Below are 15685 nucleotides of genomic sequence, written 5' to 3' on the forward strand. Positions count from 1 at the left end.
GCGCAATAAACTTGCATCCCTGTCAGGTCAGCCTCCTTTTTGTCTGCCATGCGCTTTCATTATTGACTATTCTTACAGCCTGCAGTACAAGCAGCCCACCGACGCGCTGTTAAACCATCGCATAGATCCAGTACCGTCCGATAAGGGGAAAAGATTAAAGTACAACGCCAATTCGCCGTCTTACATGCTGCTGCCCTATTCATCCTATTTCCGCGGCGGAGGAGGTCCCATCTTTGTAGCTCCAGTGTCAACCCTCTTAGCAGCCGGCAGGTCAGGCACCTTGAAGCCACCGTTGGTTGATGACGCTCCCCCAACCTGTGTGAATGTGCCGCCCTTGAACCACCTATCTTCCTCCGCCTTGCGCTTCTTGCTGAGCTCAGCTTGGACCTTTGGATCAACTAATTCCAATCCCTGGACCGGCGTAAATGCCAAAGATGAAGCAGTGCCTGTCGCAGAACCAATTGTGCTTCCAACACCAGATGCTCGAAGGCCCTTCGCACGCAGATCAATACTGCCTGGCGTTTGGCCAAAGCCACCGATAGATGAGGCAGCGCCGCCGACAGTGCTGGCAACGCCCCATCCCTTGTTCTTCGCACTGAGTTTCGCTCTGGTCCGCTGGTCGATTTGCACATTTCGGATCCTGCCGTCGTTCTGCTGTCCAATCATGCCCATGCCAACCGTGCCTGAGCCCGTGCCGTAGCCGACCTCCTGTTCTTCCTTTCCAAATGCCATTCTGTTCTGTGCCTTGCGCAAATCCGTCATGGCAACGGCCTCCTTGGCTTTCCTCGCTCGTCGACCTCCCCGTTTCCGAGATGGTTTGTCGCCGGGAACGGGCAGCGCTCGCTGCCCCTTTTTTGCCGGTGGCTCGGTAAGTTTCTCGAGGCGTTCTAAGCATTGCGACTTTAGCTGATCCCCAGTTGAACCATCTGGTGTCGAATGTATTCTATCAACCCGTGCAGCTAAGGCGAGCTTCGCTGCCACAATTCTCATTGCTTGCTTCCTCAGATCGTTGGGGATGCCGCGAATCATATCCGAGTTGTAGAGATATCCCTGCTGACGAACTCCAATATTGGTGGCCAGGCCTGCTTGGCGCTTCTTGGATCCCCACGAGGGTATATTACAGGCCGGGGTTTTGGAGAGGCCTGTCAAACCGCCGGCTGCATTCAGAAGCTGCGCGGCAGTAAGAGATCCGATAAGGGCTGTCAAGTTTGGCGCAAAGATATTCATGCGAGACTGAACGTACTCGGTCAAGGTTTGCTTGGCCTTGTGCAGAGACACCATCATAGCGCACGCCTGGCGTACTCGGTTCAGTTCCTCGGGATTCAGCTCGTGGCCCTTGGACGTCGTGGCTTCGACTGTGACAACCATGAGCGACGGTCCGTCAAGAACTGCCTTGAGTCCCATCTTCATTGGGTTGTCTGTAGAGGTCTGCAGTGCCTTGATACTCTCCGAGCTCATCGGCCCATTGCCAATAATTGACACAACCTTGGCATATTCTAGCGGCGTCGTTACCAGTCGCTCGAGTTCGGGAAACCGCGTCGAATAGTGATCGCGGATAAACTTGTGCACAAGAACCACTTCGCCATCAATCATGGTTGATAGGCTATTTGATTGCGTCAACAGATGATACTCTGGGTGGTCCTCGATGTTGCCAGCATTGGTAGTCTGCGTGGATGTTTGTGATCGGTATTGCTCGATTTTCTACAGCGCTCGGTCCAAAATGTCAGGGCTGTGTCTCAAGAAACTGGATGTAAACGAGCCGTCTTTCAAAAGAATGCAATCGACGTCGTCTTGGATTGGGGGGGAATACTAACTTCGAGAACTGGCTCCAGCGTTTGCATCAAGCTGGCAACGCTGCGCACATCTTTGACTGCGCCGAGCTGCATCTTCTCTACTTTCGCCTTGGTTGCCTCTGCATCCCCCATTTCCTTCATGTCGTTTCCTTCGTTATCGTCTGATCCTTCTTGGTCACCATCGACATCCATGACATCGTGGTCGCCATTTTCCTGGGGTTCGTCGTTCACCAGGCCATCATTGTCATTCTCCTCCGCTTCGTCCCCCGAACTTCCAAAATCGTTCAAAAGCTCGTCAGCAACGGTAGACATTGCAGCGATTGTGGCAGCGCGGATGTGGCGGAATGAAGGGGTTCCTCTGGCAAGAAAGGTGCAAAATAAGTCCAGATGCTTATTTTTTGTTCAGGTTTCGACTGCGAAATGATGTCGTGGAACATTGAAAGCAGCATGTGGCCCGTGCGTCGGCCAAACAAGCAAAACCTTATCGCTGATAAGCGCAACCAGGATTTAGCCTCACCTCATAGACAAGCACGTCGTAGCACGACGCTACACAACACGACACAACAACCACGCACCCAAACCCGCGGGTGACCGGCTCGCATACAACTCTCATCACTGAATTTGCACCGGGAGGCGGTCGTTTCAATTCACGATGGAGTCCTCAAGGGGTCCCCCAAGGGTCAAGAACAAGGCCGCCGCGCCAGTTCAGATCAGCGCAGAACAGCTCCTCCGCGAAGCCGTCGATCGCCAAGAAGTCGGCATTCAAGCCCCGACACAGAAGTTTTCCGACTTGGAGGAGCTGCACGAGTATCAAGGGAGAAAGCGCAAGGATTTTGAAGACTATGTGCGCCGGAACCGCATCAACCTGAAGAACTGGACGCAGTATGCGCAGTGGGAGCTGGAACAAAAGGAGTTTGCCCGCGCGAGGTCCGTCTTCGAGCGAGCCCTCGATGTCCTCCCTCACAATGTCGTACTTTGGATCAGATATATCGAGGCGGAGATGAAGTCGAGAAATATCAACCATGCACGAAACCTGCTGGACCGTGCTGTCACCATTTTGCCCCGAGTCGACAAGCTGTGGTACAAGTACGTGTACATGGAGGAGATGCTGGGCAACATTCCCGGCACCAGACAAGTATTTGACCGATGGATGCAATGGCAGCCCGACGAAGCGGCTTGGAGTGCCTACATCAAGCTGGAGAAGCGGTACGGTGAGTTTGAGCGAGCGCGCGCCATCTTTGAGAACTTTACCACGGTTCACCCAGAACCGCGCAATTGGATCAAGTGGGCCAAGTTTGAGGAAGAGTATGGGACGAGCGAGCTAGTTCGAGAGGTTTTCGGAAATGCTGTCGAGACATTGGGCGACGACTTTGTAGACGAGAGACTGTTTATCGCATACGCGCGATTCGAATCAAAGCTGAAGGAGTACGAACGTGCCCGTGCCATTTACAAATATGCCCTGGACAGGCTGCCGCGGTCAAAATCGAGGCTACTGCACAAAGCATATACCACGTTTGAGAAGCAATTCGGCGACAAGGACGGCGTCGAAGACGTGGTGCTATCAAAGCGAAGAGTCTACTACGAGGAGCAAGTCAAGGAGAACTCCAAAAATTACGACGCATGGTTCGACTATGCCGGGTTGGAAGAATCGTCCCGAGATGCTGATCGAATCCGCGACGTCTACGAAAGGGCAGTGGCCCAAGTACCCCCAACGAAGGAGAAGCGGCACTGGCGACGATACATATACCTCTGGATATTCTATGCCGTTTGGGAGGAGCTCGAAGGCCAAGACATGGAGCGAGCGCGCCAGATATACAGCACATGCCTAAGCCTGATACCTCACAAAAAGTTTACATTTGCCAAGGTGTGGCTTCTGGCAGCGCAGTTCGAGGTGCGCCAGGGCCAACTCACGGCCGCGCGAAAGTTGCTCGGCCGCGCCATCGGCATGTGCCCCAAGGACAAAATCTTCAATGGTTACATCGACATCGAGCGCAAGCTATTCGAGTTTGTCCGCTGCCGCACACTGTACGAGAAGCACATTGAGTTCAATCCGGCCAACTGCCAGACGTGGATCAAATTCGCCGAGCTGGAGCGCGGCCTAGACGACCTGGACCGCACACGGGCCATCTTCGAGCTCGCCATTGGCCAGCAGCAGCTCGACATGCCCGAGCTTCTCTGGAAGGCATACATTGATTTTGAAGAGGAGGAAGGCGAGTACGAGCGGACGCGCGAGCTCTACGAACGGCTGCTGGAAAAGACGGACCACGTCAAGGTCTGGATCAGCTACGCCCACTTCGAGATCAACATCCCCGAGGACGAGGAGGGCGCCGAGGAGCAGCCGCTCAGCGAGGAGGCCAAGGCCCGCGCGCGCAACGTCTTTGAGCGCGCGCACAAGAGCATGCGCGACAAGGACCTCAAGGAGGAGCGCGTGTCGCTGCTCAATGCGTGGCTGTCGTTTGAGCGGGAGCACGGGTCCGACGAGGACGTGGACAAGGTGCAGAGGCAGATGCCGCGGAGGACCAAGAAGAGGAGGCTGTTGGAGGACGATACCTACGAGGAGTACTTTGATTACGTGTTCCCTGCGGATGACCAGCAGGCCAAGAATCTGTCCAACATCATGGCCATGGCGCAGAAGTGGAAGCAGACGGGGGGTGACTTGTCGGGCGTCTAAGGGAATAAATAGCCTGTGTATCATCATATTCTTGAAACGGTTGCCGGTCGCGTGCTCGTAAATTTGGCGTGAAGGTTGTGTTGTCAAGTATAAGTAGAAATAAAATGCCACTGGTCCTGGCGGCGCGCCATCGTGTACGGACACGGACAGATTAAACAGCTAATAACCATGTCGTATCTCATACTGGGAAAGTTCCTTGAAGTTTTATTCCCAGCCTACCAAGAACCACCCACCTATCTGTCGTATTGAGGCCCATACTCACAAGAGGTTCTCATGGGAAGCAATAAAATTTACCTAACCCCTGCCGTTTCAACATGATCCACTCGTATCAACGGCCGTGTAGCTCAATGGCAGAGCGTCTGACTACGATTAACAACAGTTAATTCTCTGTAATCAGAAGGTCGCAGGTTCGACCCCTGTCTCGGTCAATTTTTTGGTTCTCTTTTGCCTCCCCCCCCCCTGCTGGGCAACCCCCAAGTTTATTTATCACTTTTTTTTTTAAAAAGCTGCACCTCGATACGCGCGCGCACCGCTTCCTGGGCTGTTCGGGCCAGCACCCGTGTCGGGATGGTATAGCGGGCACATGCGATGGAGCTGAATCGTCTTGATGGAGGTTGGTAATTTCATGGACAGGTTCGTCTGATAGGTGAGTGCACACAACCAACTTACGAGCCACCTGATAGCCGGTAAGAATCCTACACGAGAAACACGGCACAGGAAAGGAAAACCCCCAGTCAAGTATTAAAAAATACTAAAAAGTAGTTAAACTTTTTCTCATCTCCTCGGTTTTTTTTTTTTTTTTTTAAAAGCCGACACAATTATAGGTTTCAGCTAGCCATTATTCGCTTCATCCTAGGAAAGTGAGGGTATAGGGTGTTTCGGCGGTGCGCGACCGACCAAGCACCTACTTTAGTTAGTGGGACACGACACAAGCTCCAAAGACACAATACCTCACTAGACAAGTACACTCTTATGCGACGTGAAAGGTTGCATCATTTCATCATTCATTCATACGTGTTATCCGCCCATCTACCAGTTCAATCAGAGTACACAAAAGCAAAACATTGAAATCGACCTGAAAAGCAGGCAGGCAGGCAGGCAGCAATGCAAGCAAGCCAGTCAGCCCACCCGCAAAGAAAGTCAATACGCAAAACACGAGACAGCCTCCAAATGCCCAGCTATTTCCCACCCCGTTCTACCTCTCTTGCTCACACATAGTCATTTTTTTTTTCGTCTTCTCCTTGTACCTTGCTTCAAATCAACCCCTACCTAGTCGCAAAAAAAGCCGACTTTCCCGAGCGTCATGCAGCGACATGCGGCGCGACCCTCGGGCTCCCACCGCTAAAATCAAGGAACAACCCCTTCAACCTTTGCGATCGATGACGTCTGCCTCCACCCCTCACGCAATCACTTTGCACCTCCATTCGTGCGTCCATTTGCTGACACGGGCTGTGGAATCCCGGCACCAAAACTCTCTCGCCCGACATGCATTATTGCCTGCCGCGCAAGATGCGTGCCTCGGCTCCTTGCCTCTCTTCGTCCTCGTAGCAACCAGTATCTCTCGTCCGTGTTGGGTTAAAAAGTTGAGGCACTAGTAACGGCGATCTGTCACAAGAAATTGGTCATTAGCTATTCGTTAAATGCAGGACAAAAAGAAAAACAGCGTGCTAGTGGACAAATGGTAAGAAAATGAGAATTCGAGCGAGTGTAACCATCGCAGGCAAAAAAAAGAGGGCTGCATGCCGAGCGATCCGTGATGTCGACAGCTCTGTTCAAGGAACCACCGCAGAACCGTCGCTCAAAATGCAGTTACCCGCGCCACGCAGCACATGAGAAAAGTAGTTGGGCCATCATTTTTCTTGTTATTGCATCCATTCATTATCATGCGCTGCCGTTTTCTGGAGTGTCGCAATGAGGAGAAAAGGAAGGAAACGCCAAGCTCAAGTCATAAAATAATTCAGCACGACAAGAAATCCGTGTACATGTCGCTGAGATTGCTGAAGCCCTCGATAAGAGCACGGACGTCTTCTCATAAAATGTCATTCAGTCATGTTGAAGAGCACACCACTTGGCCATAACCCCCCACTTTGTTGACCAGCCATGTTTAGTATACTCTGCAGTAAGAAAAAGCGTAGAGCGGATGAGCACATGTCTCTCATCGACCAGAACCCATGGGGGGCGCAGGGAGTCTGCTTGAGCCATACGGATTATCGTCGTAATACCGTGGTCCATAGTCATCTCTGTAAAGGTCGTCCTCGTCACGATAACGAGACGGTGCCCAGCTCTCGGCTCGCCGGGGTCTGTCCCCCGGCTGCGTGGCTCTTTTGCGCCGCTCTTCTCTTCTCTGGTGACGGAGGGCCTTTTCCTGCTTGAAGACTTTGCACTCATGCGTCATCTCCTTGGCCTCCTTCATCTCTTCGATGGCGCCTTTGATTCCCATGGCGGCAATGCCAACAGACGCTGCGTCCTTCATGATGGCTTTGGTCTTGAGCTTTTTGGCTTCGGCAGTGCTGAGACGGCCTTCCTTGACAGCCCTTTGACGTGCATTCCTCTTCTCCATGCTTTGATAAACCTCATGTGCTGCGTGGATCGTTGCAACAGTCGCAAGACCAGTAGTAATGACCTGCTTACCTCTCATCTTTCTGGCCCTCCTCTCGTCCTCATCCGAGTCACCCAGGTCAGACTCGGATCCGTACCGGCTCCCGCCTCGCCTACGGGACGAATCTCGCCGGCCGCCGCCGCGGTGCGATCGTTCATAGTCGTAGTCGTCCCCTCCACGGCCGCGGCCGCCTCCATATCGGCCGTCGTCGCTATATTCATCGGAGTATCTTCGAGACCGTCGTGAAGATGCTCGGTCATCAAAGTCGTCTTGGTCGCGGCGTCGATGGTCATCAGCGGTAGCCACGGTTCCACCACCAATTCCCAGCTTGGCCAAGCTGTTGCGAGCTTTGTCGACTACGCTGCGACTACGACTGCGACTGCGGTGCCTCCTGTCGGGTGACCCATCCCTAGAATCGTAGCTTCGGTCCCGGCTACCAGCACGGCTTCGCGATCGGGATCGGTGATCCAGTGCTGCCTTTGCACCCAGGGCACCCAAGCCGGCGGTAGCCAAGGCGGCAAGACCGGTACCGCCGCCTCCGCCTCCGCCTCCGCTCTGTGAGCGAGCCCGAGATCGGGATCGGCTTCGCCCCGTTGCTTTGTCTTCCTCAATGTCCTTCTTGGAACCATTTATGAGACGGTTGCCGACCAGGCCGCCGATGACCGACTCGGCGAGACCCAATTTGCCATGCTTTTCTCCCTGGGCAGCGTCGACAGTAGCGGCGCCAGCAGCAGCGGTGAGAATACGCTTCGTCTTCTCGCCTTTCCAGCCGCCGGGCTCCTTTGCCACACGGAAAGCTTCGGTGGCGCCGGCCAGTAGGGACGCCATGGCAGCCTTTTGCATCTTGTTGGCTCCAGCGCCGCTGGAACGGGAGCGGGGCGAGCCGGCGCGGGACCGCGACGGGCTACCACCACGGCTTCGATTGTCAGAGTGTTTATCATCGTCCTTGCCTCCACCGGTTAGGGTCTTGACAGCAGCCCCGAGGCCCGTGGCGGCGAGAGCACTCTCGAGAAAGTTCTTGTGGCCCTTTTTGTGCCTGTCGTCGTCATCTTCAGAGTAGTACTCGCTGATTTGCCCGTCACGGCCGCGGTGGAGGATGTAGTTGGTCTTTTGGTCCTTCTTGGCCTGCTGCTTGCTGTAGAACTCGGCACCCTGATAACCAGCCAGGGCCCCAAACCCGGCGAGGGCGACGGATGAGAGGGGGTTGCGGTGCACTTCAAGTCCCTCCTGCTTCGCTTCGTAGCGGTCGTAGATTTCCTTGCCGCCGGCAAGCAGGGCAGCACCGGCGACGGCAGCAATGATCTTGTCCTGCTTGGACATGCTCTTGTGCTTGGACCTGCGTTCCTCCTCCTCGTAGTAGAAGCCCCCGTGGCGCGAGTGGCGGTCATGCTCGCGAGATCTGTCATGACGAGGGTCGTGGCGATAGTCGTAGTCATCTTCGTAGTAATAGTGACGGTCATGGTCTGCAGAGCGGGCTCTGCGAATGTCTCGTCCAGTGGGCGGGGGAAAGTCTCGGCGGATTTCCTCCACCGACAATTCACTGTCCTCTCTGGCCCGAGGAACTAGCTCTCTCGACGGCACGGGCCTTGCATAATCGCGAGAGTCGACGAAGCGTGCATCTCTGTCGTCGCGTCGGTCCTCTCGTACGTATCCGCGGCGGGGATTATCCCGCTCGTAGGCGTCGTAGCTGGCCATCTCCAGCGGCGGGGTGAATTTTTGGCAAAGGCGGCGGGCTGAGGGGTCATGTAGTGCCGCCTGCTTGGCTGTTCAGTGCGACTTTGCGACTCGACACGAGCTTAAGGGAAACGAATGCGCTTGCCCAGAAACAAAAACGAATCGGCCTCGTAAACAAGACGCAGTTGTAGTTGTGGGAGTGCCGGTCCGGTGTCAACGGAGTTTGGACCAGTTCCCTAGTTGAAGAAGGTGGTGGGAGGCGACATCTGTGACCACCAGAGAAGAGGGGCACACAGCCTACACATGGGTGCCTGGGGGCCGCCCGCCGCCGTCACAGCATGGTCTACTCCGTAGTAGCTTCGCCTTTCCTGATGGCAAGGCGGGAGAAGCTTGGAACAAAGGAAAAGGTGGAGGCCATTTCAATGGGGCTCCAAAGTGTCTGCGTCAAGTCAAGCAAGGGTCGGGTGGCTGGGCAAATGAGAGGATGAACTGGACATGAGAAAAGCGCGCCAACACCAAGAAGTGGACTTTCGAGAGCTGCCTGATCCTTGCCATGAGCGGCGGGCCTGAGCCCAATGGTCTCGTTGTGAATGCATTCACATCGATCAAAGCCCAAGTATGGAGTACATGAATAAAGTACGGAGTTGAGAATCAATCTCTGCATGGGGCGTGCAAGGCATGGCAGCCATTGCTTGTGGGACATCTGGACATATGGACAATTCAGACAGCAGTTGGCAGGTCATGCATCCGGTAATTCATTCTTTGCGGCCCTTCGCAGCCCCAGCCACAAGCACTGCCTCCAAAAATGCAAGTTGATGCATGGCATCGTGACTCCAACTGCCGCCCCGCCCACCACCGCCTTCTGGCCACACAAGTTGACGAGGTCGCAAATGTGATGTCACCGTCTGACGAGCCCTGGTGTCAGCACGAAAATCGCTGAATAATCACTCCCCAGGATGCGAAGCACGTCTGGTGGACTGGACGCATGTTTCCTGAACTCACAGCTACAACCCGTTGCCGCCAAGCCACTCCGTCCCAAGTAGAGGCAGCAACCGCTCCTCGCACCCCAACGAACCAACCTCGTAAACCCATCCAACATGATATACAAAAAGACTAGTCCATGGCACCCCATCAACTCGGTGAACTGCTGCCCCCCAAAACGCCAAGAGCACACAACCGCTGTCTCTCCTCAATGCAAAAAGCCCCAAGCCCACGCTCATCATAGCCCATCCGGGCAGGTCGCAGATGAAGCCTCCCCTCCAAAACACGAGCACCCAGCAACCTCTATCCGATTTCATTTGCTTGCCCCCCCCGCAAATCCCTGAAATAGCCAGCTTCTTTTCTCGGCGACTCACGACATGCGGCGTGCGTAATCCGGCCCTCTGCCCCGGGCAGCCATCCATGCGCGAGGGCAGCTCGTATCAAGCAGTGCCAATCGGTACCTTTTCTGTCCATCTCTTCTTTGTCCCCGTCGCAAGGCCCTCGATCATCCCGTGTGTTTTGTTTGTTTCGGGTCTGACAACCCGGCTGCCTAAATGGTACACGACTCCCGTGTCACCTCGATGTTCGCCGCCCACACCGAGCAGGCGGTTGGTTATATAAGACTGCTGCGACGCTGGAACCCGGCTTCCTCGACTGACCTTTCCTGGCAAATTTTCCCTTCTCCCCAAAGACAGCCGATATTCAACGTACAACACCTATTTGAAAAGAAAGAATCCAAGTCGACATGAAGTACTCCGTCGCAGCAGTCACTTTGCTCGCTGGCCTAGGCTGCACACACGGCGTCCGTCGGCAAGAGTATGTTTCCCTCATAACCCCCCCCAACACACAAAACATACCGAGGCGTCGAAAACACCATCACTGTCTGTGATGGATTCAAACGTCCGTCCAGGGTCATTGGGCTTCTTCCGCCCATCGCCCGCCATAGAGTCGAGCTACTGACAGGCCACACAGCACCCGCCTCTTTTCCGTCCCGTCCCAGCCAACGCCCAATGAGTCCACTCCCACCGCCGTCTTCACCATCCTCCCCATCTCTATGAGCTCGGCCTCGGGGCCAGACTCCTCGGGAGCCTCCCAGTCCTCCGGAACGGTTGCCCCTACTACCATCGGCCATATCACGCCCGATCCAACGACTAGGTATGTTTCCTCCCTGGCACGCCAGCATCGTCTTTGTACTGATTGAATAGCGGTGTCACCCCAACCATCACTTCCTCAGTACAGGTCACCACTCCAGGATCCCCCGCCCCGGGATCCTCTTCTTCCCCGGGATCTTCTGCCCCGGGATCTTCTGCTCCAGGATCCTCTGCCCCAGGATCCTCTGCTCCTGGAAGTGCCTCGCAGTCCGGTACGAGAACCGGTTCCAGCACCGGCACACCTAGCACCACATCAAATCCGGCTGCCGCTCCTACCGCCTTTGGAAGCAATCTCGTCGCCGGTGTCATTGCTCTCGCTGGGTTGGCTGTAGCTATTTAATTCTTCGTCGTACCTGAAAGTGGTCGCAACCATGACCACATAATAATATGGGAAACATGCGCACATCGATAGCAGATATATATACCAATGAAATTGTACACGCCTTTAATCTCGCCATACTACTGCTGTGTACAAAACTCAATGCTCGGTTTTCCATTATCTTGATCCTATCATACAATACAACTAGTGCCGCAGCAACATCATACCCACGCTGTCCAGCATCAAATGTGTTTTGTGCAAGAAAAAAAAAAAGATGCCGATTTGAAAAACTTGAAAAGAAGAGCAGAAAAAGTTGCTCTCAGGGGAAAAGGGCTGTATAGAGGTCAACCTCTCTTTCTCTCTCGTCTCCAAGAAACTCAAGAGATGCAACCAAGGAGGCCCTTCTCCCCAAAACAACACTGGTTTCCAATCCACTCTTCGTGACAAACACAACAAGAGCGGAATGTAGGCCAGTAAAAAATAAATATGCATCGAATAAGCAAGCAATGGATTTGATTTTGTTGTGAAAGAATTCGTCCACTTTCGTGCGCGCAAACATGAGAAGAAAATGAATTCCATGTGCCTTTTTGTATGCCCCCTTATGGTGTTTTGTGCTATTCCACTTGCTCTTTTCTGTATACACTTTTGTAATGCGTTTTTTCTTGTCCGCGGAAACGCCCACTGGCCCTGTGAAAATCTGGTCTGACTGAGACAAAAAAGCCTCTCTTCTCACGCCCCAGACCCCATCCTAGATGGACCCTGTGAATCCTGCCCTCTAGCCCAGGTGCTGGACGGTAGCTTGAATCAAGGAACGATGTGCGGGCGCGATACTTTGGAGATAGAACTGTAATGCATCTCTACTGAAACCAACCGACGTAAAGTATTATCAGACATCTGTGGTCCCCAGCCAAAAATGAAATCCCAAACCAAAATCTTCATCGGCGTAAGAAGTCGACTTGATTTCATTTGATAAAGGAGGATCTCTCGATCAACCCCCATAACCCAAGGTGCTCGTAGTTCCGGACCAAGTCCTCGTAAATAAAATTGAAAACTGAAAGAGCCTCATGCGACTCTCGATCAATATGGGCCACCGAAAGCAAAAAAGTGGCCACGTAGTCTTCCTATCGCCTATGTTCCCATGCAAAAAGCCGTAAAGAAGAAGAGAAAGGAACGGAGATTTAAAAGCTCGACACTTGCGCCGAATCGACGCCATACCCTCCCAGAAACCACCGAAATGACAGAGTCGCCAGACTCATGTCGGCTCTTTGTTCATGCTGGGCTCTAGCTTCCATTATACCAAGGCGCGCCGAGACGCCTAGTACTGCCAACCCTAGCTGGGGATGCCGTGAGTCAGATAAACCCTCCATGTATCAACAAACCAAAAACAAACAAATAAGGAAAAGAAAAGTCTCAGATCCGATGGATGCTCAAGGCCGGAAGACAAAAACCAACACTGGTACCGAAATATATACTAGAAGTGTGTTGATGAATCCGGTCTGCTATCGGTCACTCAGCTTGTGCTGGGGAGACTCTCAATGAGATCCCGTTAAGCCTCTCGCACGGACTTGTCAAAAACAACAATTTGGGCCTGTTTTCGGGGTGCAACTCCGCTGCACACCCGCTTCATATAGCCCTTGGCCCGTTTCCCAGAACCCCGCCTCTTCAACTCGTCTTTCGACTTGATTGCATTACTCGGCGTGGATTCCATTGGTCAGCCCGTTGGTTGCTTCAGAGGCATGGTTCAGAGCATCAGAGGCTCGCCCTGCCAAACCGGAAGGAGAAAAGTCCGGGACATCAGCGGATAGCTGGGTGCTGCTGGCATGGGCGTGGCAGTTTCCATTTACCAGTCCATTTACGGCCTGGCCGGAAGGTACGCTTTCTGCTAATTGCTGGAATGTAGCATCACCTTGCAGGGCGAAACCCATCGTGGGAGCTATTCCATAAGGCACAGGCATAGCACTGTTATATTGGGGGACATAGTTGTAAGGACGGTTCTTGAAGGTTACCTGTACCGGGCCGGGGTTGCGAGCGAACTCATCTCGGTCTTCCATCGGCAAGATAAAGCTCTGCCAGCCGTTACGGCGGCGTAAGCGCTCGATATCATCATCACCAACAATAAAGTCGAGCTCCGAAGATATTTCGCACGCGGCTCGAACCACAGCCACATCCGGGGTAAGTTCCCGAATACGCTTGAAGGCGGCAATGAAATGAAGATTGACAAAGCCTTGTGAGTCCATTCGCTGTCGCAGATACATGTCTTTGCACAGGTTTTCAATGGAAAAGTAGTACTCGATCTGACTCCTAAGTACAGCCATGAAGGCGGCGTCCCACACGGCAGCTTGTTGAAATGACATGGCCGACAAAGGAGCCATGGGGTACTCGTAAGAGCCAAACTGGGTCTGAATGGGGGGAATGCGGGTAGTACCGTTGGGAAGAGACATGCGGTGGAAGTTGTTACCAGCGCCATTGCGGCCTCTTCCACCTCGCTGGGGAGGGGCCATGTAACCCTGGCCATGAGGGCCCTGTCGTGGTGGAGGGCTGTAAGGACCCTGGGGTCTTCCGGGCACTGATCCGTTGTTGGAAAAGTTACCGGCGGCGCTGTGCTGGTGTTGCGAGTGAGTATTGACAGCGTGATGAGCGCCTCGGCCGCGATAGCCGCCACGTCCTCGTTCAGCTCTGCCCTCGGAGCGAGCATTAGTGTTCTGCTGGTCAAAGGTCAGTGTGATTATTCTTCTGGCGTGGCGGTCTCGGACGTGGTGTGAGACTATGTCCGGGATTAAACAAAGCAAGTCTTACCGATTGTGCAGTTGCGACATCTTTCGCCTTGTCGTTACCCGACTGGGCAGTCGTTTTCTTTTGCTCCTTCGCAGTAGTGTTGACGTCCACCGAAACCCGTTTAGAGGCCGGAGGAAGCGATGCATTTTTGTTGGCACCAGCAGTATTATCCTTAGCCCGGTCCTTAGACTCGACAGGCTTGCTAGGAGCAGCATAGGCGGAAGTCTTGTCGCCAGACTGAGCACCGTTAGGAGCAGTTCGGCCACTGTTGGCGCTGCGGGCACCACCGCGAGGCTTGGAGTTGCGCATCTGCGGCAGCTGGGTCTCAAAGTTGACTGACGGTACATAGTCATAGGTAACCCACTTCTCCTTGGTTCGCTTGTTGTGAGATGCATCATCTTGGGGCTCTTTTTCTTGAGCCGGGGCAGACTTGGTAGCAGCAGGCTTCTTCTGCTCCTCCTTGATGGCGATTTCAGGTGTAGGCCAGGAAGCAGCATCTTCCACTGGCGGAGGTAGCTCAGTCTTGGTATCCTTTTCGGCTAGCCGGGAGCCCCGGCTACCGTTTCGGTCGGAACGAGCAGAGTCGCCATTCTTACGATTTGACTTGACGCCGTTGGTGGGCGCGTTTTCTTTTGTTGAATTTGCAGAGACAGAGTCCTTGGCGGGCTTCTTTGCCTCGCCATCATGGCTGGTAGTACCATTGGGTATGCCCTCGGAAGGAGACGCTTTGGCCTTGGATTGTTGCTCCTTGCGCTGGTGCCAAATGTTGATTGAGGGAATGGGTGCCTCGGACAACTCGACCTTGCCAGCTTGCTGTGCAGTCTCTTTGTCCTTATCGGCTGCTGGTGCCTGATCATTGGACTGTTTGTCTGATGATGCCTTGGACTTCTTGCCCTTGCGAGGTTTCCTTGACTCCTGCTCGTCAACAGACCCTGTAGCTGTGCTTGAGGATCTCGTGCCCTTGTCTGTCCTCCTCCAAGGCCGGTCTAGTCTTCCGGAATCGTCATCTCGTCTCAATTCGGAGCGTCTGTCGTTAGTCGTCTCGGAGCGCAGATCGCTCTCGGAACCAATATTGCTGTCAACATCCTGCTTCTCAACTGCCACAACGGTGCGGGATTCGGTGGGGCGTGAAGCGTCCAAGGATTCGGCGGGAGTATCGGGCGTCACGGGAGACGCGGCACCTTGAGGCTGCGATACAACATTCGGTAAAGCGGTAGATGGAGACGCGCTCTGTCCCTTAGCCGCTTGCGCGTAAGAAAATGTCGAAGAAGCCGCCATATCGTTAGACTTAAATTCGGCTGCAGAAATCATGCCAATACCGACTTAAGAAAGCCTGGTCACAACACGAAGAAAGAAATCTCGTATTGTCTCTGGCGAAGTGCCGTGCCCACACTCCCCAGCCGGGGTGAAGCAAAAATGTCTGCTGCAAAAGTGTGAAGAGAAGTCGTCAGCACGACTCCAGGGGACTCTGTACAGTGATGGAAGCGGCAGCCGTCCCGCAGACTGTGCAATCTATTTCCTTGTTTTCTCAAAGGGCTATGCGGTCGCAAATGGCAGGTTGCCGATTGTCCGTCTCCTGAACAACGAATTCGAAGGTTTTGGTCCAAAGTGACCTCTTTTTATCGGCTTTTTTTCTTAATTTTATTTCTGAGAGAAATGACTCCTTTGACCTGAGGTCGGACGACGGCACAACCGTGCAATACGATCAAGCGAAAGGCAATA

General features: G+C 53.8%; 5 protein-coding genes across 5 annotated transcripts; 2 read left to right on the forward strand and 3 right to left on the reverse strand.

The window, feature by feature from the left end:
- Positions 1-204: 204 nt before the first annotated feature.
- Positions 205-2105, reverse strand: MAA_00181 (pre-mRNA splicing factor; the record flags this gene model as incomplete). The annotated part of the gene is made up of 2 exons (XM_007818179.1): positions 205-1701; positions 1815-2105. The coding sequence occupies 2 exons, from the start codon at positions 2103-2105 to the stop codon at positions 205-207; spliced, it is 1788 nt and encodes a 595-aa protein (XP_007816370.1).
- Positions 2106-2445: 340 nt separating this feature from the next.
- On the forward strand, positions 2446-4464 carry MAA_00182 (pre-mRNA-splicing factor CLF1; the record flags this gene model as incomplete). Its single annotated transcript, XM_007818180.1, has 1 exon — positions 2446-4464. The coding sequence occupies one exon, from the start codon at positions 2446-2448 to the stop codon at positions 4462-4464; it is 2019 nt and encodes a 672-aa protein (XP_007816371.1).
- Positions 4465-6619: 2155 nt separating this feature from the next.
- MAA_00183 (uncharacterized protein) lies at positions 6620-8758 on the reverse strand (the record flags this gene model as incomplete). The annotated part of the gene is made up of 1 exon (XM_007818181.1): positions 6620-8758. The coding sequence occupies one exon, from the start codon at positions 8756-8758 to the stop codon at positions 6620-6622; it is 2139 nt and encodes a 712-aa protein (XP_007816372.1).
- A 1705-nt stretch (positions 8759-10463) lies between these two features.
- Positions 10464-11209, forward strand: MAA_00184 (uncharacterized protein; the record flags this gene model as incomplete). Its single annotated transcript, XM_007818182.1, has 3 exons — positions 10464-10534; positions 10691-10873; positions 10924-11209. The coding sequence occupies 3 exons, from the start codon at positions 10464-10466 to the stop codon at positions 11207-11209; spliced, it is 540 nt and encodes a 179-aa protein (XP_007816373.1).
- Positions 11210-12876: 1667 nt separating this feature from the next.
- On the reverse strand, positions 12877-15241 carry MAA_00185 (La domain family; the record flags this gene model as incomplete). The annotated part of the gene is made up of 2 exons (XM_007818183.1): positions 12877-13893; positions 13985-15241. 2 exons carry the CDS (start codon positions 15239-15241, stop codon positions 12877-12879), a joined length of 2274 nt encoding a protein of 757 aa, XP_007816374.1.
- Positions 15242-15685: the final 444 nt, after the last annotated feature.

The sequence above is a fragment of the Metarhizium robertsii genome (genome assembly GCF_000187425.2).
Source record: "Metarhizium robertsii ARSEF 23 chromosome Unknown MAA_Scf_12, whole genome shotgun sequence".
Taxonomy (NCBI): domain Eukaryota; kingdom Fungi; phylum Ascomycota; class Sordariomycetes; order Hypocreales; family Clavicipitaceae; genus Metarhizium; species Metarhizium robertsii.